This window comes from Protopterus annectens, chromosome 2.part1 (genome assembly GCF_019279795.1).
Source record: "Protopterus annectens isolate FY-2018-M chromosome 2.part1, PAN1.0, whole genome shotgun sequence".
Lineage (NCBI taxonomy): Eukaryota > Metazoa > Chordata > Ceratodontiformes > Protopteridae > Protopterus > Protopterus annectens.
In genome coordinates this window covers 1,648,163,595-1,648,184,304 of record NC_056729.1, presented here as the reverse complement: position 1 = coordinate 1,648,184,304, position 20,710 = coordinate 1,648,163,595, and the positions used below count along the sequence as shown (strand labels likewise).

General features: G+C 44.7%; 1 protein-coding gene across 2 annotated transcripts in view; it reads right to left on the bottom strand.

Moving 5' to 3' along the window:
- The window catches only part of CCHR2.PART1H1orf159 (chromosome chr2.part1 C1orf159 homolog), a 603,467-nt gene that overhangs the window by 396,045 nt on the left and 186,712 nt on the right, over positions 1-20,710 (bottom strand). For both annotated transcript variants that reach the window (XM_044063076.1, XM_044063078.1), the window contains exons 2-3: positions 18,439-18,601; positions 17,675-17,765 (exon numbers count right to left, since the gene is read on the bottom strand). In XM_044063076.1, the coding sequence (XP_043919011.1) occupies positions 17,675-17,740 (66 nt within the window). In that variant the 5' untranslated portion in view covers positions 17,741-17,765; positions 18,439-18,601. The remainder of the gene's footprint in view (positions 1-17,674; positions 17,766-18,438; positions 18,602-20,710) is intronic.

Sequence of the window (20,710 nt, the reverse complement as noted above, 5' to 3'; positions counted from 1 at the left end):
AAAAATTGGTCTCCAGTCGCCTGTCTTTTTTGGCAAACTAAGAACCTTTAATAAATTCCAGATCTCCTCTGCTCTGGTGGGACCACTTGGATAACAGCTTTTGTAGTTGCAGTGCTGCTTGTTCCCTTTGACCAAGTGGAACATCTGGGATGTTTTTGAAAATGGATGGAGGAAGAGAAAATGCTGCAATACAGCCTCTAGAAATTATCCTCTGCACCCATGTATCTTCTGTTATCTGTAGCCAGGCTCTCTGGTGCAGAGAACAATGACCCCCCCCCCCAAGTGACTCTAGAGGAAGACCATCAGACTTCCATTCAGTAGTGCTGAAAGGGTTCACCAAAGAAGGAATCTCTGTACCCTTGGTCTTGCGGACCACCTCTGTCACAGGGGAGGGTGGGGGTGGTGTCCTCCTTTAGAGCTCCCCATCTGCTCCCTGGGGGGGGGGGGGGGGACTACCATCATGTGCGTCCTGAGATGACCCTTGAGAGCTCCTGAACATTTTCCCACTCTTGCACAGATTCCTAGAAAAGTATCTTGTGGAATGGAAAACCATACACCTAGAGCAGAAGGGGCTTTCCCCATCCTGGCCAATGTCTCTAACTTTAGGGCCAAACAAGGGCGGACCATCAAAAGAGGCATTGACAAACGAAGACTAAGGGCTCTGCAAAATCTTAGCACATCTAAGCATTTCTCCTTATGGCAAGGCCTGAACCCACTGCTCAAGTCGTTCCTTTGGCTGTATGTGAAATGAAAGACCAAATGATGGTAACCGCAGACTGTGGCAGATAAATATTTAATGTATATTGCTTAAAAGCATATTGAAATATAGGAGAACACAAACCGGTTTCAGCTTGATAAATCACATAGCCTTCAGTGTGAAAAACCTACATACTTCACACTCCTTGTATAGTCAATACACTAACAGCATAAACATGTGACTGATAAGGTGCTCGTTTAGTCCAGCAGCTAACAAACCCCCCAGCTATCTGATGCCAGCCTGTCTTATCAGATATAAATTCCCAGAATCTGATCAATAGTGAAATTAAAAAAAGCATTTTTATGTATTGTGGTATGTTTGTACAGAGCATTGGCAATTTTTTTGGTGTTTAATGTGACAAAGTGCTCAGAAATACAGAATTTGACCAGTCGCGAGGTCTGACCAATATAGAAAACTGGATGATATATCTAGCCACATGCAACTGTTCAATCTGTTTGACAATTGGCAAAAAAGGAAATATTGTAAACCAGACTAGTATTTTTGCTACTGAAGGACTTTACCTCAGGGGAAACAACCAACAACTTGGTCCCCCAGAAGTGTAGCTTGGACATATTCCTTCTTTGGGTAGGACCCATGTTTATAATGATTGAAATAGGAGCCCAAATTTTTGCCCTTCCTAAAGGAGAGGTGGCATCTGTTTTCCAACAATATACATATTCAGGCCAAGAACAGGGTGGACAACATTGATAGAGACAGTCTTCTCCAGTATAAATATAAGACAGACAATTATACGCTTTTTCACAACATATAGCAGGAACACTGTAGCACTTATGGACAGTGTCCAGCGCCATTGGAACATCCTGCTGGGTAGATAAACTCTCTGAACTCTTGGAAAACAGATGTGACCTCTCTTTTAGGAAGGGCAAAAATTTGGGCTCCTATTTCAATTATAAACATGGGTCCTACCAAAAGGAATATTCCAAACTACACTTCTGGGGACCAAGTTGTTGCTAGTTTCCCCTGCGGTCATTGTACATATTGCTCTAGGGTCATGAAGACCAAGTCCTTCAATAGAAAGAATACTAGTCAGGTTTACAATATTTCCTTTATCTAGCCACATGCAATTGTTTAGCTTTCTATATTGGTCAGACCTCACAAACAGTTAAATTCAGGATTTAACATAAAAAAATTGCCAATGCTCTATACAAACATACCACAATACATAAAAATGCTTTTTTTTTTTTTTTAATTTCACTATTATTGATCAGATTTTGGGTATTAGATCTGATAAGACAGGCTGGCAGATAGCTGGGGGGGGGGGGGTTTGTTTGTTCGACTAAATGAGAGCACCTTTAGTCAGTCACATGTTTATGCTGTTAGTGTATTGACTATATAAGGAGTTTGAAATATATAGGCTTTTCACACTGATGAAGGCTATGTGATTTATCAAGCCAAACCAGTTTGTGTTCTCCTGTATTTCAAAATATGCTTTTAAGCAATATACATTAAATAGTGCTCATCTGCCACAGTCTGCTGTTTCCATCATTTGGACTTTGATATACAATTTGTTTGAAAGCTTGCAGTTGCCGTACCTGCAGAGATTGTGTTCTCACTGTGCATGTGAAATGAGCCTCATGGAAGAGAGCTAGAAATGGAGGTTAGGGTGGGCAAATGAGAGGTAACACTCTCAAACCTCTTCAGAAATGACTCCTGAAAGGGTATCGGACACTTTAATCAAATCCCTCTCTAGTCTGGGAAAGTGTGCCAGGTAGCTCAAGGACCATAAACACAATGCTCAATGACACAAACTTGCTTACAAGATGACCATAGCATCCACAGGAAAATCTTTTCTCCAGAATGGCTTATGTTCAGGGGCGGTGTTAATTTTAACTTGTCTTCAGGGAAATTGGCTCAATAGCATTCCATGACAGCCGAGAGATCAACTCAACGAGTTCAGTGGGCGGAGTTACCCAGGAAGTAGATGGGCACCAAATTACTGCAGGTACACAGATTCCTCAAATGAAGGATCAACGGGTTTCCAATCAACTCTCTTCTTAAGGATTTCCAGGATGTCTCCAAAGGAGACTTCATGAGGTGACTTTGCGGATCCTTCACCAATCTTTTCCGACAGATTCCTCCAGGGAATCCAAGTGCTTTCGTTTGCATTTTCTTCCTAGGGACCTCCTCAGTGGGATGGTCTGAGGAGGGGCCAACCTGCTGGGAAGCCTTGCTGTACCAGTGGAGGTAGATGCTGAGATTCTGGTCAAAGAACTCAGGGTTGGCTGTTCCAAGAAGGAAGAAACAGACTGTAGTAACAAAGAAGATCAAGAAAAAGCCCCTCCGAACTGCCAGGACAGACATGGCTCCAAGAGGTCTCCACAGAAATCAGAGCAGCCAACTGGTCCGAAGACCAGGATAAACTTGCGACCTGATGCAGTCAGTACCGGACAGCTCGGAACAGATATCTCTGAAGCTTCCAATGAAGTTAAAGGAAGAAAATGAAAGGGAGTTGAAGATTGAAGTCTCCGACCCAAAGAGGTAGGAACAGACGTGGTCCCTGTCGCACCTTGCGCCCAGCAGGTGAACATTACAGAGGGAGACTTGGGTCTTTCCAAAATTGGAGAAGGAAGCTTGTCTGGAAAGGGGTCTATAGAGGGAGAGAGTAGTTCTTGGAATAGAAAGAAATTCCTGTGTCAGTAATGAAGAAAGACTTAAGTGTCCCTTCGGAGCCGAAGCCAAGGCCAGATATGAAGACTAGGTTGCAGTACTCCGTGGTTCCCAATGTGTCGGAACTAAAGGTTTGGGCAATTTGGCTATCAGTTCCGTGGAAGCAGACAGAACAGATGCTTGACTTCTTTGAGCTTGGAACTGATGGAGAAGTTGGAGCTGAACAGCTTCTTTCATTTGCCTTCTCTGAAACTTTAAAGGAGGAGGAAGAAGCAGGACTATAAATGCTCAATTTACTTATACATTTTCCTTTAGAAGAGCAGGTCATTCCAGTTATAGCCTTCTCCAAACAAAGAGGGAAGCTTAATGCCAAGTTTTTTTTTTTTTTTTTTTTTTTTTTTTGGAAAAAGGATAAAAAGAGAAAAAATATCAACTATGGCATTCAAAAACTACACCAGGTGCAGAAAAAATGGAGGCTAAGAAGAATGGATACTAGCAACAGTATTTAAGAACACTTTACCAGTTTCTTTTTCCAATATGAAAGGATCATTTTCAAGAAGGAAAACAAGAAATTTAGAATTAAAGAAAATGAACTGAATAGACATGTGCTCGAGACGATATGACATCACATCTTACTCTCAAAGCAGCAAGCGAGATTCGAGGTAATGGATATAGGTGCATTGTGGATAAGGGATAAGCTAGAGAGGTTTTTGGTCCCTATGAGCTACAGTAGCAGTTGAGTCTGTTCCGATCGGAACCAAAGCCGCAGGTTGAAGACAGAATGAAACTTGACATCAGATTCTTGCTTTCTGCCAACATGTATCTAAGGCAGGAAATCATTCTGTGTTCCTCAACTTATAAGAAAGGGTACGACACCTAGGTCTAAAGTATACTCAGCCTTCAGACCCATCTTTGAGTACAGCACCACCCTTCAGTATATACCTGATTAGGTATAATTAGGGAGCGCGAGTAGCTACCAATGGGATGCAACTGCAATACTGGGATTCATACAAGAATCAGTGGCTGTAATTGCAGCTTCTCTAATGACTGATGCAGCTCTCTACACTTACATTTCAGACAGGATGACTTGTTTTTGGTCCTCAGCTTTGGGTTGAGTGGTGTACCAGTGTGGAGAACTGCCAAGTTGCCTGATGGTCTAGCTATGGCTCTGCAATGTGGCAATCTACAGATCTACTTGACAGCTGCCATGAGGGGAGTGTGGGAGCATTTCAATTACAGCAAACAGGCACGGGATGGACTAGCTCACTAACTTGGGTAACAAACAAAACAAATACAAAAACAAAATACAGCACTATTCAGACTTCATAACCATGTGCAGTAATTCCTCTAACTGTATCTAATGCAGACCCAGGCTTTCTACACTGAAAATCATGTTAAAAACTATATACACAGTCATTCCATTATCAAGTGTACTACTACATCTTACACCTGTAACCCATCTATCCAATTATGGTACTTCATCCAGCAAATTTAATTATTCCTTTCTGTCCTATATGTACATTTCCACAGCTTACTAAATTACTCCTTTACCACAGACTACTGCTGGACTTTGTTTTAAAAGTATATTACATCTTACTGTACGATCGCTTCCTACAAGTTCCAAGTGTATATTCGGCTAACAATCACTAGGGCCTTAAACAAAAAAAATAGCCATGCAACCCAAATGTGACTCTTATGTTTTAAACATTTATATAGTGGTTGACATACACACATACAAATATTTCAAACACTGACTGGCATTAATGCCCTTCTAGCCTGCCAACATACCAAAACAAGAAGTTATGTACTCACTATAACGTTCGATGTATGTAGTCCATCTCGCCTCACATTCTTACCTGTGGGTTCAGAGCTGAATGTCGGCTCAGACTCTTCCAAAAACTTTTTTAGCTCTAAGTCTTTCTATTGGCTGGGCTAAGATGGTATCCCATGCTGCACTGCTCTCTATCCCCAGATCTACTTTGCTGCGAACACCAGCACTCATTTTCCATGCATAACACCTAAGGAAAGGAAGAACAAACCAAGAATGAAGGGAGCTCTGAAACCAAACCTAAGCTCCAGATCCTCCAGGATGGGGGAAGGAGGGGGGGGTAAGAAAGAATGAGAAGCGAGATGGACTACATACATCGAACGTTATGGAGAGTACATAAAGTACAGTTTTGTACCTACCATAAATGTAGATGTTTGAGTGCTAATACAGCTGCAGTCATAACAGATGGGTTCTCCTGCCGTCAGGCGGGTCCTCAGTCGGCCGAATTCCAAAGTCTAGGTCCGGCGTCGGTTGTCATCGCTTCTTCCCTGACGTCAGTGCGACAGGGGTATAAAGGAACCAACCAACACCATTTTCTTCAGTTTTTCTTGCCCCAGATGTCAGGTGCCCCCCAGAAGGAAGGCAATACATAAATTTGTGTAATCATGCAGTGCAATATAATCAAAATACAGTAGTTGCAAGCAAATACATCATAAATGAATACCCCGATCAGGTTGTATGAGGATGTGTTAGCCTATAGGCCTGTCCCAAGAGGGGAAGGAGGGAGGGAAACCTGGACTGCAGCTGTATTAGCACTCAAACATCTACATTTATGGTAGGTACAAAACTGTACTATGTTCATCGTGCATACAGCTGCAGTCATAACAGATGGGTAGAATCCCAAAGCTAAGAAAGGGGTGGTAGGCACTAGGTGGAATTAGGAGGAGCCAAAATGCCCTGCAAGACTGCAGTGGCAAAGCCTGCTCTAGATTTTGAGTATAATGGAAGGTTGTAGTGTTTGGAGAAGATATGCACAGAACTCCAAGTGGCTGCTTCCAAAATATCCTTGGTAGGAACTCCTCTGAGGAATGCTGCAGAGGTGGCTGTGGCCCTGGTGGAATGAGTCCTAATGCCTGTAGGAACAGTTTTGCCATGAAAGGAATAGCAAAAGCGTATGCAGTGGGCTGTCCATTTTGAGATAGTCTGTTTAGAAATTGGCTTCCCTTGAGCTCCTACCGCAAAGGCCAGAAAGTCTGTTTGGAAATTGGCTTCCCTTGAGCTCCTACCGCAAAGGCCAGAAAGAGCTGTTCTGATTTTCTGAAAGGCTTTGTTCTGTCCAAATAATAATGCAGTTGTCTGTGGATGTCCAAGGAATGTAGTAATCTCTCCCCTTTGTTTTGAGGATTAGGATAAAAAGTAGGTAAATGTATGGCCTGATTTAAAGCTACCCTGGATACCACTTTAGGCATAAAGGACGGGTTGGTTCGTAAGGAAACTCTGTCCTGATGGAAAATGATAAATGGTTGGACGCCCATGAGAGCCTGTAGTTCTGAAACTCTACGAGCTGAGGTGATAGCCAGAAGGAAAGCTGTTTTCCAGGACAAATATTGCAAATCTGATGAGGCAGCTGGCTCAAAGGAAGGCAAGGTCAGTTTTTCCAGCATGAAATTAAAATCCCAAGCAGGTATTGGTTGTTTTCTTGGAGGCCTTAAATTCTTAGCCCCTCTGAGGAACTGCCTTAGGAGAGGGTGAGAGAATAAAGGTGGATCAGTGTTGTATTCTGCAGAAATGGCTGATGCATGGATTTTGATGGAGGAGAAAGAAAGTCCACTGCTTAGCAGTTCAGCCAAATATTGTAGTATTTGAGGTAAATTCAGTTTTCCAGGATCCTGGCCCTTTTTCTCATTCCAGACACAAAAACGTTTCCATTTTGTGGAGTACGCTTTTCTAGTTGATGGCCTTCTGGCCTCCAAAATGACATCCTGCACCTCCTTGGAGAGTAGGGCCTGTGGTGATGCTAAGGAATCTTCCATGCGGCTAGATTGAGTGTTTTTAGCTGTCTGTGAAGAGTTTTGAAACTGTGCTGAGTCAGAAGAAGAAGCATTAGAGGCATCTGTAAGTCCATGGCCATGTTCTAAAGTGACATGGCCAGTCTGCATAGGGGATAAGAATGTGTTCCTCCCTGTTTATGTACCACATAACTGTGGTGTTGTCCGTTCTTATCAATAGTTGACCTGGTTGCAGAAGGGACCTGGTTGTAGAAGGGTCCTTGAAAGCTATAATAGCATTTATTACGGCTAGCATTTCTTTTTGACTGATGTGAAGGTGCTTTTCTTTTTGGGACCATTTGCCCTGAATGCACCGGTCTGTCATGTGCGCCCCCAAGGCGTAGTCCGAGGCGTCTGTTGTGATGACTTGATTTGCTTGAGGCTTGCTGAATGGAAGACCTGTGTTTGACATGCTTGAGCCCACCACAGAAATTCCTTTTGCAGACATGGAATTAGTGGTATTATTGTTTCCAAACTGTGGCTGTGTTGAGACCATATGTTTTTCAGGTACCATTGTAGTTTTCTCATATGCAGCTTTGCACATGGGATTAGTAAGACACAAGATGCCATGAATCCCAGAGCCTGCAGGATTTTCCTTGCAGTCAGCCTGGTGCAATTTGCCAGTGTTATGAAGTATTGAATTAGTTGCCCCTGCTTCTCTGGCGTGAGGTAGGCCCATCTGGGTGTTTGTGTCCAAATTGGCACCCAGGAAAATTATCTTCCGAGAGGGTATTAGCCTTGATTTCTCTTTGTTGACTGTGTACCCCAGAGAGTTTAACATTATTACATAAGCCAGATGTTTCAGAAGAATGTGCTTGCTGTCCGCTTGGATCAGGTAGTCATCCAAATAAGGGCATATTTGTATCCCTTGAAGTCTGCAGTAGGCAATTACTGATGCCAGGCATTTTGTGAATACTCTGGGCGCAGTAGATAAGCCAAAGGGCAATGCAGAGAATTGATAATGGGTTGAACCTGCAAGAAATCTGAGGTACCTTCTGCAATTTTGTCCGATTGGGACATGCAGGTATGCCTCCTTGAGGTCCAATGTTACCAGCCAAGACTCCTTGCCCAGCATGGGAAGAAGTTGCTGCAGAGTGAGCATCTTGAATTTTGGTACGAGTAGAAATGTGTTTAGGATGGATAGATCCAAAATAGGTCTCCAATCTTTTCCATTCCTTGGCACCAGAAATAGCCTGGAATAAAAACCTTGACCTTGTTCGTGTGTAGGTACCTCTTGAATAGCTTTCATGTTTATGAGATCTGAAATTTGCCTTTGTGCCTCTGCCCTTTGATTGTGTGGCAGGTTTGGCATCTCTCATTTTTGGAAGGGTATGAAAATGGAATTTGTAGCCTCTGTTTATAATGTCCAGGATCCATTTGTCCTTTGTGACAACATGCCAATTTTTTAAAAATAATGCCAGCTTTCCTAAGGGGGCTGCCATTTGAGACCTGGTTGGCATGCAAAGGGGAAAGTCATTGGGTTTGCTTTCTGAAAGATTGCGAGTTGTCCTCACCACCTCTTTGTGTAGGAGCTTGCCATTGTCTGCCTCTATACGATCCTTGTGATTGTCCTCTGCCCCTCGGGCGCCTGTATCTGCCTCTTTGGGGTCTGTCTGTGGCAGGAAAGGACCAGTTTTTGGAAGGCCAATTTCTACTAAAATGTGGGGGTTGAACCTGCAGAAATTTTCACAGTTTGCATTGATTTAGCCTTTTCCTCCATTTTCCATAATACTTCCTCAGCATTAGCACCAAATAGTACATCCTTTTGAAGAGGGGCGTCCAGTAATTTAGCTTTGACATGGTCAGGCAAGGCTTGTTCCTTGAGCCAGGCATGCCTACGTATGACTGAGCCTGTAACAGCAGCTCTACATGAGGCCTCTAGAGCATCAAAACCACATTGTAAGGTATGCTTGTTCTGCACTATGCATCAAATCCTGCAACTCCTTCAAGTCTGGTTGTTCAGGTTGTGACATTTTACTTTTCAATTGTGATAACAAAAACTGTTGGTATTTTAGCATATGAAACTTACAGTTTAAGGCCCTCATGGATAAGGTAGCCAAGGTATATACCTTTTTTCCCCACCTTTCTAAGGATCTGGAATCTCTCTCGGAAGGCAATGGATTTTTGGCAATGGAGGCCTTAACTCCCTTGGGCCCCTGTGAGATGGTTTCTAGGTCAGCAGCATGGCTTTTGTATAGAAATTGGTGTGAGTCAGGAACCCTGTAGTACCTGTCAGGCTTAACTGGAGCTGGAGGTAGAGAGTCCGGGTTAAGGCAGGCCTCCGAGTAAACATCATCTAGGATGTCCAAGACAGGAGGTATAGCCAGAGGCCTGTGCTGGGGTAACAAAATAAATTCCCTGAGCCTTTTCTTGGAATCTGAATAATCCTGGCCTTCCCAGTGGAAGTGTTCCCTTAAGGTATGCAAAGTTTCCCCAAATGAGTAATCCTCTGGGGGGGGGGGGGGGGGGGCTACAGAAGGAATAGACTCCTCCGCATCAGAGTCTTCAAAAGGGGAGTAACACTGTTCCTGATCAGAGTGTTCTGAAATAATGAAGCCCTGATCAGAGGAGGGGGAATCTTCCTCCACTCTGGGCCTTTTGTCCGGGGAGGGGGCTGAGAACCTCAAGTAATTAAATCCTCAGCCATTTTAAGCATCCGTTTCTTAGGCATGGGGCCTGGAGATGGGCCCTGTGTAGCTGGTCTGCATGGTTGCTTTAGACTTGGTGAAAGCCTTGATGGAGAAAGAAGAGGAAGGTCTGAAGACACCTTGAGTGGAGGTGGACCTGTCCACATTCTGTGTTTCAACGCCAAGAGTGGCTTCGGTATCTGTAGTCTGGGTGTGGGCCGAGGAGCCTGCGACCTCAGGCACAAGAGACACCACCAAAGATGTGTTGTTGGTAATCAGGGGCTGTGTAGGTGCCTCGCTGAGAACCAGACCATGTGTAGTCGGCTTTGGCGTGGTGTCAGTAGAGGCCGCGGCCCTCGAGTGTCAGTCCTTGTCTTTGCATTTTTTAGACAAAACCGGAGTCTGAGTACCCGATGACATAGTATAGTTAAATGCTTTCCCAAGAAAATGCTGGGCGAATTCCGCACGACGCTTAATAGTGCGTTTGTTGAATGTAGCACAAAAGCGACAGACCGAGACGTCGTGGTCTGGGCCTAAACAAGAAATACAGAGGGAATGGAAATCCTTATGCGGTATTTGCTTCCCACAAGAAATACAATTATTAACTTTGTCTGACATCGGTCTGAGGCAAGAAAAGTTTCCCCAACGGGGTACTTAGCTTTTAAGAAGACTTCGGTTTCCAAATTTTCGTAATCTCAGGAGCTGGCCGACCGGCACTTGCGAACCGCTTCTGCTTCGGGCACCGCGCGGCAAGAAAGACTGAAGAAAATGGCGTTGGCTGGTTCCTTTATACCCCTGTCACACTGACGTCAGGGAAGAAGCGACGACAACCGACGCCAGACCTAGACTTTGGAATTCGGCCGACAGAGGACCCGCCTGACGGCAGGAGAACCCATCTGTTATGACTGCAGCTGTATGCACGATGACTATCTTCTTGATGTTATGTAGTCCAATCTTGCCTACATTCTTACCCGTGGGACAGCGTCCCCAGCACCTAAATCCTGGGAGGCTCAGTGGAAAATACTCCTGAGCACTGTGGAACCAAAGGAAGACCTGCCCCTAGATAACACATCTAACTTGTAATGAGTAACAAAGGTGTGAGGAGATGCCCAAGTAGCCGCAGCACAAATATCATCCATAGACAATCTGGCCTGAAAAGCTGTAGATGTAGATGCAGAGTAGAGTGAGCCTTCACCCGGAACGGTAAATCTTTACCCCTGAGGAATAAATGAAAGAAATAAAACAGGAAATCCACCTGAAAAAAGTGACTTTGGAAACAGGAGACCCAATTCTGTTTTCTGAAAATGTCAAATTTTGAGGTCTTTCGTTCTGTGCAAATAAAAATGTAATTATCTGTGCACATCCAATTGATGAAATTTGAATTCTGCCTTGTTTGAGAACTGGGAAAAAACACTGGCAATTCAACAGATTGGTTAAGGTCACTGACTAACGCCACTTTGGAAGGAAAAGAGGGGTGCGGTCTGAGAGAAACCCTGTCCTTATGAAAAAACAAATAAGGGGGTTTGATTGATAAAGCTTGAAGCTCCGAAATGCGTCTGGCTGATGTGATGGCTAATAAAAAGACAGTCTTCCAAGTTACGAATTTTAAACCGCAAGTGGCTGCAGGCTCAAAGGGGGATGAAGGCAGACCCTGTAGAACAAAATTTAAGTCCCAAGGCATAACAGGTTCCGATACCGGAGGACGAAGTAACAAAGTGCCCTTCAGGAAAGCATTACAGAGTCTATATGCCATCAGGCTAGGCTCGTCTGCGACATGAAAGGTAGAAATCGCCACCAACTGGACTTTAATGGCTGCAGCCACCAACTGGACTTTAATGGCTGCAGCCCCTGAACCCTGGTTAAAGAGCATAGACAAAAACTCCAATACAGACGAAATTGGAGCTGTGCAAGGGTCAATCTTTTTGGCATACACCCAGATTGAAAACCTCTTCCATTTGCTGTAATAAATCTTCCTGGTCGAGGGCGTATGTGAGGAAGATAAAATATGAACCACCTCCGGTGAAAATTGATGAAGCCTAACTAACAAATGACAGAAGTGGAGTAGCCAGGCTGTCAACTGGAGGGTCCAAAGAGAGAGATGGAGCTGCCCTGACATGTGTGTTAGTAAGTCTGGTTGTGGGTCCAGAATCCCAGGAGCGTTCATGAGATACGGATGGAGAAAGAGGAACCAAATTTGACGAGGACAGTGTAAGACAATCAGAATCATTTTGCTTCCAAAGGATTGTGCTTTCTGAATAACCTTTGACAGCAAAGGGATCGGAGGGAAGGCATATAGTAGACCGGAGGGCCAATCGTGGACTACAGCGTCCCTGGGTGACTCCCCTTGAGGGGGGATAAACGTGAAGTAGCTGCTGCATTTGGCATTGAAGGGGCTGGCAATAAGGTCACAGCAAGGCTGACCCCCCACCTGTGGAAGATCTGTTCTGCAACTTGACAGTTCAGGGACCACTCAAGGCATCAGAATAGCTCTGCTTAGCCTGTCTGTGATCACATTGGACTTCCCTGGATTGTGCGTTGCCACCAGAAAATGTTGGGAAGACACTGCCCACTGCCACACTCGCATGGCATCTCTGCAAAGGGGATAAAGACTTGGTTCCTCCCTGCTTGTTCAGATACCACACCACTGTTGGATTGCAATAGTCCAGAGAGGAAGAAAACTCTGACGTGCTTGCAACGCTAGTAGCACAGCTCTCATCTCCAGGACACTGATATGCATTTGCATCTCGTGCTCTTGCTACATGCCTTGGACTGTCCTGCCTAGATAATGCCCCCCCACCCCATCTGGGAGGCATCCATTGCCACCATGGCAACCGGGGGAGCAGGAATGAAGGGCTTTCCCGCATTCAGGTTGTCGGTGCGAAGCCAACAACTGAGATCCTGTTTGCACCGGTCTGTGAGTAGAATAGGTGGAAGACATTGGAGACCACTGGGCAAAGAGTAGCCACTGAAGGAACCTCATATGTAACCTTGCCAGAGGTACTAACAATCGTAGCAGCCATTGTCCCCAACAGTTGGAGGACCCATCTTGCCTTTGCTCTTTTCAGAGGGAGCAAGGTGCAAACTTGTTGTTGGACTGATTCTTTCCTGTGGTAGAAACACCCACATGAGGACAGTGTCTAGTTCGGCACCTATAAAAGTGACATGCTGTGAGGGCAACAAGGCAAATTTTTCCCAGTTCAATGTGATGCCTAACTGTTGACATAGGTTGATAGTAGCGTCCCAACTGTTGACATAGGTTGATAGTAGCGTCCCTGGTCTGAAGTAGTAGATGCCTGGTGGTGGCAGTAAGGAACCAGTCATCCAGATACGGAAACACTTGGAATCCCTGACGTCTCAAGTGAGCAGTCACCACTGCCATGCATTTGGTAAACACCCTGGGGCTGTGGTGAGACCAAAGGGCAGGGCTCGATACTGAAAATGACTGGCTCCCAGCCGGAAGCGTAGGTGACTTCTGGATGCCCTGTCCATCTTTATGTGGTAGTAAGCATCCTTGAGGTCGATGGAGCACATCCACACTTTTCCCAACAATGGGAGAATAGACTGCAATGTGACCATTCGGAACTTGGACTTTTGCACATGGGTGTTCAATTGACTGAGATCCAATGCGAGTCTCAGGTCTCCTGTCCTTTTTGGCACCAAAAAAAATCTGGAGCAAGTCCCTAATCCGATCTGGTCTGAGGGGACATGTTGGATGGCTCCTTTTTCTAGCAGCTTTGAAACTTCTGAAGCTGCGTAATCCCTTTGACTGGGTGGAACATCTGGGATTTTCTTGATTGGAGGGGAATTTGACGAGAAGGGAATGACATATCCTCTGGAAATTATTCGTAGAACCCACTGGTCCTGGGTGATTTCTTGCCAGGCCCTCCGGGTATAATGAGATTCGACCCCCCCCGACTGGTTCCGGAAACATACAGCCAGGCCTCTCATCAGGAGTGGCGGTAGGGAGAATCACAAAAGGAATTGCAGTCTCCCGAGTTGCGGGGGCCTCCTCTGCCCCTAGGGCAGAGTCTCCCTGAATAACCACCCCCTTCCCTGTCTCTGGAGGGGGGCTCACCTTGTGCATCGGGAAAAAAACTCTGATTACTTGAACCACATTTTGCCATCCCTCTGGGCCTTGGGATAAGGCCTAGAGGGAAGGGAAAAACAGACTCCTACAGCAAACAGTTTTTCCCTCCTGCTCGTACCTGGTGAGTGTCTTTCACCTTGGTTCCGAACAAAGAGGAACCATCAAAAGGGGCATCTGTGAAGGAAGACTTGAAGGTCTCCACAAAATGACAAAGGTGTATCCAGGCCTGCCTCCCAAGAGCAACTCCTGAACTTGCTGCCCTACTCACTCCCTCGGCTGCATAGGAGATTAGCCTCATGGAGGAGTTTGCAATGGAATTGAGGGTAGATATCAGAGCGTTGGCTGCCTGGGTCACTGCCTAAGAAACGTTACCCACACCCTTCGACAAACCAAATCCAGAAGGTCGAAGGGTGGAGATACCCAGGAGGCAGAGGGCTGAGCACCAAAGGCCTTCAGGAAGACAGACTCCTCCTTGTAGAGGGCTTGGGATGGCCAGTCACCTCGGTTTCAAAATCTCTAGGATGTCGGAGAAAGAAACATCTTCAGAGGATGATGTAGGGGACACCTCTGATGCCTCGAGGTCAGTGTATGATGTGAGAGACATCCTGGGAATCTATGGGCTTCCTCTTGCACGTCTTCTTTCTGGGTGGCTCCTCAGGCAAAAACTCTGAGGGGCCCTCAGAAATGTGGGGACCACTCATGGGGGTACCCTGAGGCCTTGGGGCTCCACTGTTTAGAGATAGATGGCAATCTGAGACCTGCACCAGTGTAGTAGGGGACAGAATGACCAACCCGCATGATGCTGCTGATGACCTGGCCAGTGCGCTCTGCATGGCCTCGAAGGCTGATCTTCCAGAGTCCGAAGAACGACCAGCCTCCGAAGCCACAACGTCAGACTTCCCCGCGCCGAAGCACCGAGAGGGAGACTAGGAGCAGAGAGGTGTCCCGAAGCCTCTCCCTCGGGTCCGACCAAAGAATCCAGAGTCCTGAACCCCGTGGATGGCACCGATGGGCTCGGAGCGGACGTCGGCACAGATAAGCCAGGAGGGGCTGTCAGAACTGACCTAGGGACATCACATGAAGCCGAGCACTCCGGCTCCAAAAGCGGAGATGTTCTTGGTGGAGCAAGTATCTAAGCAGGTTGAGGGACTGGCTCCGGAGCAGACTGGGTCGGAGCAGAGAACAATTTTTCCAGAACCGGTGACTGAAGGAGTCTCTGCACCACTCTATAGACGTCCACATTTGATAAGATCCTGGAAGATTTGGAGGATAGAGAAGGAGATGAGACCTCTCTGAAGGGGACCTGCGAGGAGGGGATACTGGCCTAATGCTAGGAAATTGGCTCCAAACAGGTTCCAAGAAGACTGGAGCCGAAGCAGGTTCCATAACAACTGACACTTCCTGCGGCCCAGAGGACAATGGAGCAGAGGATGTCGAAGCAGACCTTGCTATTTTCTCCGGTGGCTCCGAGGAGACTGATGGAGCTGGAGATCTCTTTTTTGATTTAGAGGATTTTGCCTTGGAGCTGGAAGCACTCACCAGACCCCTCCTCGAAGAAGGGTTTCAGAAGTCCCTTCAAAATCAATTTATTCTGGACTAAAGGCATGACGGAAGCTGCACGACTCCTGGAGATGAATCAGTCCCAGGCAATACACACAGACAGTGTCCATCGATAATGGACATTTTGTAACTGCACCTAGAGCATTTCTTGAAGCCTGAGGGCTTGTGCTCCCTAGTATCTTTGGACAGTTAACCAACAACAATTAACCACTGAATAAAATGGACCAATGGTCAAACAGTCACAAGGCTGGAAAAAGGCTACAACAAACAGAATATCACAAGATCTCCAAGTTAAATGATCCTTGGACACGAACACAAGAGGGGAAGTACTATTGCCTCCAATTTAAACATTTTTTAGTCCCGGTAAACTTTTATGACACAAGGAAAGCAAGGGGACAGACTAGGTCCTAACTGAAAATGGGCCTAGCCCGTTGGAAACAGCTAGTGGGATACCACAGAAAAAACTATCAAAAACACAACTTTTCCACAAGACAAGAACACAAACAATAGCTATCAAAATAGCTTTTTTGCAAGAAATTTCTCTGATAAAGAAGAAAAAGGGTACTTAGCCACAGCCAAGAGCGAGACCACGTCCGAGCTACACGAGCAGCAAACAAGATATGGGGATAGAGAGCAGTGCAGCATGGGACACCATCTTAGCCCAGCCAATAGAAAGACTTAGAGCTAAAAAAGTTTGGCCGAGTCAGAGCAGACCTTCGGCTGCGAACCCACAAGATCTGGGGATAGAGAGCAGTGCAGCATGGGACACCATCTTAGCCCAACCAATAGAAAGACTTCGAGCTAAAAAAGTTTGGCCGAGTCGGAGCAGACCTTCGGCTGCGAACCCACGGGTAAGAATGTAGGTGAGATTGGACTACATAACATCAGTTGTTTCCACAAGTGTTCAGGCTGTGCTTAAAAATATCTAAACTAGTGCTTGCTTTAATGTAATTTGGTAGTCTAAGAGAACAAGCTAGTACACTTCTTATTCCTATAGAATCTTTCACATAGGTTGGCTGATGATTTACTACTTTTTGATAACCCCAGACATAAATAGCAGTCTCCAAATGCCCTATACACCTGAATAAGATGTCCTCAAATATCTACAAGAGACGCTGCACAAATTTTTTCGTAATAACTTAAACTTCACATACACGGATACCCTTGGTATATTTCCACTTTACTCATGCTGGTTTTCTGGCAAGATTTTCATATTGTTATTCCATGTTCAAGTTTAGGTCTAATATAATCAATGATGCACTTCATCATTTCTGATTTCCTAGACTTTATAAATCTTTTTATACAACCTATAGTGCTACAACCATTAACCAATTGGTTTGTATGACTAGAAAAACTCAAAGACAGTTGGTTATGATCGGATTTACTACCTCTGTCTCTCTGCATTAGTGTGTGCCTTCTATGGACCCTGGAAACTCCAAACTCAAGTCGTTCAAGTCTCACTTGCAAAGCCATGGAAAGAATGATCATGGAAATAATTTGACATAGGAAACCCCCAGGCACGAGCTCCATCCCAGTTCGTCAAGGGAAGATCACACCTACTAAGTCATGTGTCAGTATGACAATGGACAATAGCAAAACTATGCATACTGTCTACCTTGACCTGGCCAAGGCATTTGATACAATACCCCACTCGGACACTGTAAAACTCAAGAAAGTTGATATAATCCCTTATGTTGCATGCTGGACTACCAGTTGACTCTCAGACAGGACCCAGGAAGTTAGAATTGGGGAGTCCACCTTCACCAAGGGGCAGGTTGCCAACCAAACAAGTCATTCACGACTCAATGCTGGATCCTCTCCTTTTTGAGATGTACTACTTGGAAGTCAAGGCCAATGTCAAGTGTCAGATTTTGAAATTCTGTCACTGAGATTTCAGCATGATACTTCCAGGTCGTAGCAGTATATTCGGCAATAAAAACACACACAACACTAACGATACACCCTCGTATTGATTTCATGGTTTGAAGACATGCTGCTTAAATCTGCATAGAGTGACTGAAGTACAGTAAGATGACGTACGAATCCATGTAGATGTTGTTACACAGATTCATGCATACACCAAGTGCTTAAAACAGATCCCAAAAATGCTGTCTAGCACAATTTCACCCAACATATTCACAACATGTGAACAATCGCATTCACAGTGAAAAGCAAAATAAAATGCTAAAGGCCACTTACCACTGCCCCAGAAGTTTCAGAGTAAACAAGGATCATAACTCCCATCAGTTTTAGGATGAGTGGCATAGTTATGCCAGGGAACAAGCAGTGTCTAAAGATCATGGATTAAATATGGAAGAAAAACAAAACTTAGTTTAGTTTTAATTTGGATACAAATGCACCCTCACTATTTCATTCATTCATGTTCCATGCTCACACTAATCAGTGCTAGTCAGTGGGAAGCCAGGGCCCATCGGCCCACGGCAAAGAGACAATGCTGAACATGAAGCCAGTCTAGTGCAAAATGCAGCATATGCAGAGATATACTCAGACTCCTACGGATGAAGATTTAGCAGCTTGCCAGTTCATTTAATCTTCTGGTATACATGTAAATTTGAATGAAAATCACAGACCAATAAGAAAACTCAAAGACAACACACAGTCTCTATAAGAAGGCACCTCATGCAGGACTTGCAAACCATAACTTGCACAGCAGCAGCGTTATCTGCAGCAGCTCTGTACCGCTCCAGTATTTTGTAGTCTCAACAAAAACATTAACACATCACAGCTGCAACTATGCTTGTGTGTTCAGGTTTCTTTATAATTGCCATCTTTTTCACATGACCATTCATTCGTCATCTATCATCATTTTGCATAAAACACAGTCAATGCATTTTAATTTCTTAAAGTAGGCTTTTTTATGTTGAATACACAGGGTACTGCACAGAATTGCTTTTTTACAGTGCTTTCATGCTAACCAAGCAATTTCAAATTATAATCCTTACCTTTTTGAGGATTTGAATTTGAGACATTCGAATATTCACCCTGTTACAGACACAGAGAGCTGCTTCTTTGTAATAATGGGCCTACTGGTTGCTAGGAGACAGGGAGCCTTATCAATCTGCTACAAGCAAGCAAGCCTTGCAATTTCCATTCCACACCTATTATCTAAAAAACAAGATTACAGTAGTAACAGTTACTGCCTTGCACAATGAATAGAATGTAGAAGAGGCTTGAACTATCTAGACCTGAAAACAGAAAAGTAAACCTGGCTTGAAAATCTTGGCATTTATAATTGTTGTACTCATCATCTTAAAACAGTTTCTAACAAACATCATAAATTGTGTCTGCAGTGGACTAAAATTATAAATATTTATGACAAATAAACAATGCCAAGAATACATATCTTAAAACTACTGCACAAACAATCCTCAGTAAACTTAAAATTGGACATCTTTTTCCATACTGCCATCATTCCAGTAACACTCATTTATTCTAAAACCCTTAAAAAAACAGATCACTCCCACAACACCAGGGAGTTATTCTACCCTTTCACCACACTTTATACAACAACATTACACCTTCCCAGAGTTTTGTTTTTTTCAGTCATTGCCCCCCAACAGAAATTACACCCATGTCTAGTTTATGTAGTTTAGAAATCTGAAAGCCTTTAATTACAGGATTAAATGCTAGGTAGAATTGGCACAGGATTGACACTTGCTTAAACACATTATGTTTTCATAAAAGAATATGCTCCCCCCAGTATATTTTGTCCAAGTCCCTTTCAATTCAAAAAAACCTCCTACTCCTTCCCTGTACAGCACTTGAGCTGAAAAGTCCCGATGATGGCTCTTGTGACAAGTTCAGTTAGCAGCTTGGGTTTCTAATAGGGCTGCGTGCTGCTAGGGGAGGACAGGAATTCGAGGCTGTTGATGGCACTGGCTCATGGAATCATTTGTACTTACTAGGCTACTAATCTGCATCTTAAGGAGGCTAGCCTAAAACTTCTATGGTAAGTTTTAGCACTTATAACTATGAAAAATTCAGAGGTGGGTAGAACAAGGAAATGGACCATTTACTTACTGCCCTTATCCATGAGGGGCACGGATGCCAAGCCAGGTGTAAATTGGCATTTACCTATCCATTTGTCCACAGTACTTTTGAACAGAGTTAGAGAAATACTTTGCTGTAAGTGGACAGGAAGGCTATTCTGTAGAAAGGGTACCCTCAGTGATGCACACCTATCCCTCTAACATTGTTTATTCATAATGCAAGAGAGAGATTCCTTGAGCAAGTATTTATGCCACCACTGGATGTGCGAATGTGTTATAAGTCGGACAGGACAGGGTCTGTTGAGGTTCTACAAGTGAGGCAGAGGTTGGCTGAGTATTTGGGTGACAGCAGCAGGAACACTAGCTCTTTCCTCCATGGAGCACAATGCTAAGCATATGCTGCCCATAGTTGAGAGTGTGTGCAATCATGATCCTAGCAGCAGTGGATATCAGAGAGCTGCAGCATAGAAGAGAGGCGTGCCCACCAGGTAAAAGAGCCCCCCCCCCCCAAGCAGATCTGGAAGCTAACATGCTATCACCTCTCTCTCATTACAGGGAGGAGAGAGAATGGGCAGATGAGGGACCTATGCAAGAAAGAATAGGTCACAGGACTCCAATCTTACCCGGGGATGGCTGGCTTCTGTCCTCGTCAGAAAGAATAGCCTAACCGGGTAAAAGTAGTGGAGATACAGGTCACATCTGGTGAACAGAATACAAAAATATTCCCACTTGTCTAATAGCTCTGTGTAGCTGAAGTTTAAAGCCCTTGAAGTGCTGACTGCGAAACAAACAACTGACAACTTCAGATTGCCTGACTATTCAGCAATGGAGAAACAACAGTAGTGTGCAGCAGTTGGTGACCAACACTGGCTTGTCAGTCTTGGGGATAGAAAGCTGTCTGACCCTGAGCAGTGCTGACACCTAATGGAGACAGAGATGCACAGTAAGAGGCACTATTTCCACAATGTGCTCTTGTTTTGACTAACTGGCACGTGAATGACCACTTGTGGAATGGGCAGGAAATCATACAACCACAAAGAAAGATGGAGAAGGCTCTCAAGGCTATGAATGTGCAGGTCTGCCATCATGGAGGGATTAGGTGCAGAAAGCAGACATATCCTTCATGGTTGTCTGGATGATGGCCACACTAAATGGCTTTCACTCCTGTGATATGATGCTAAACAAATGAGCAAGTTTAGGAAAGCAAGCATGGAGAAAGGGAAAG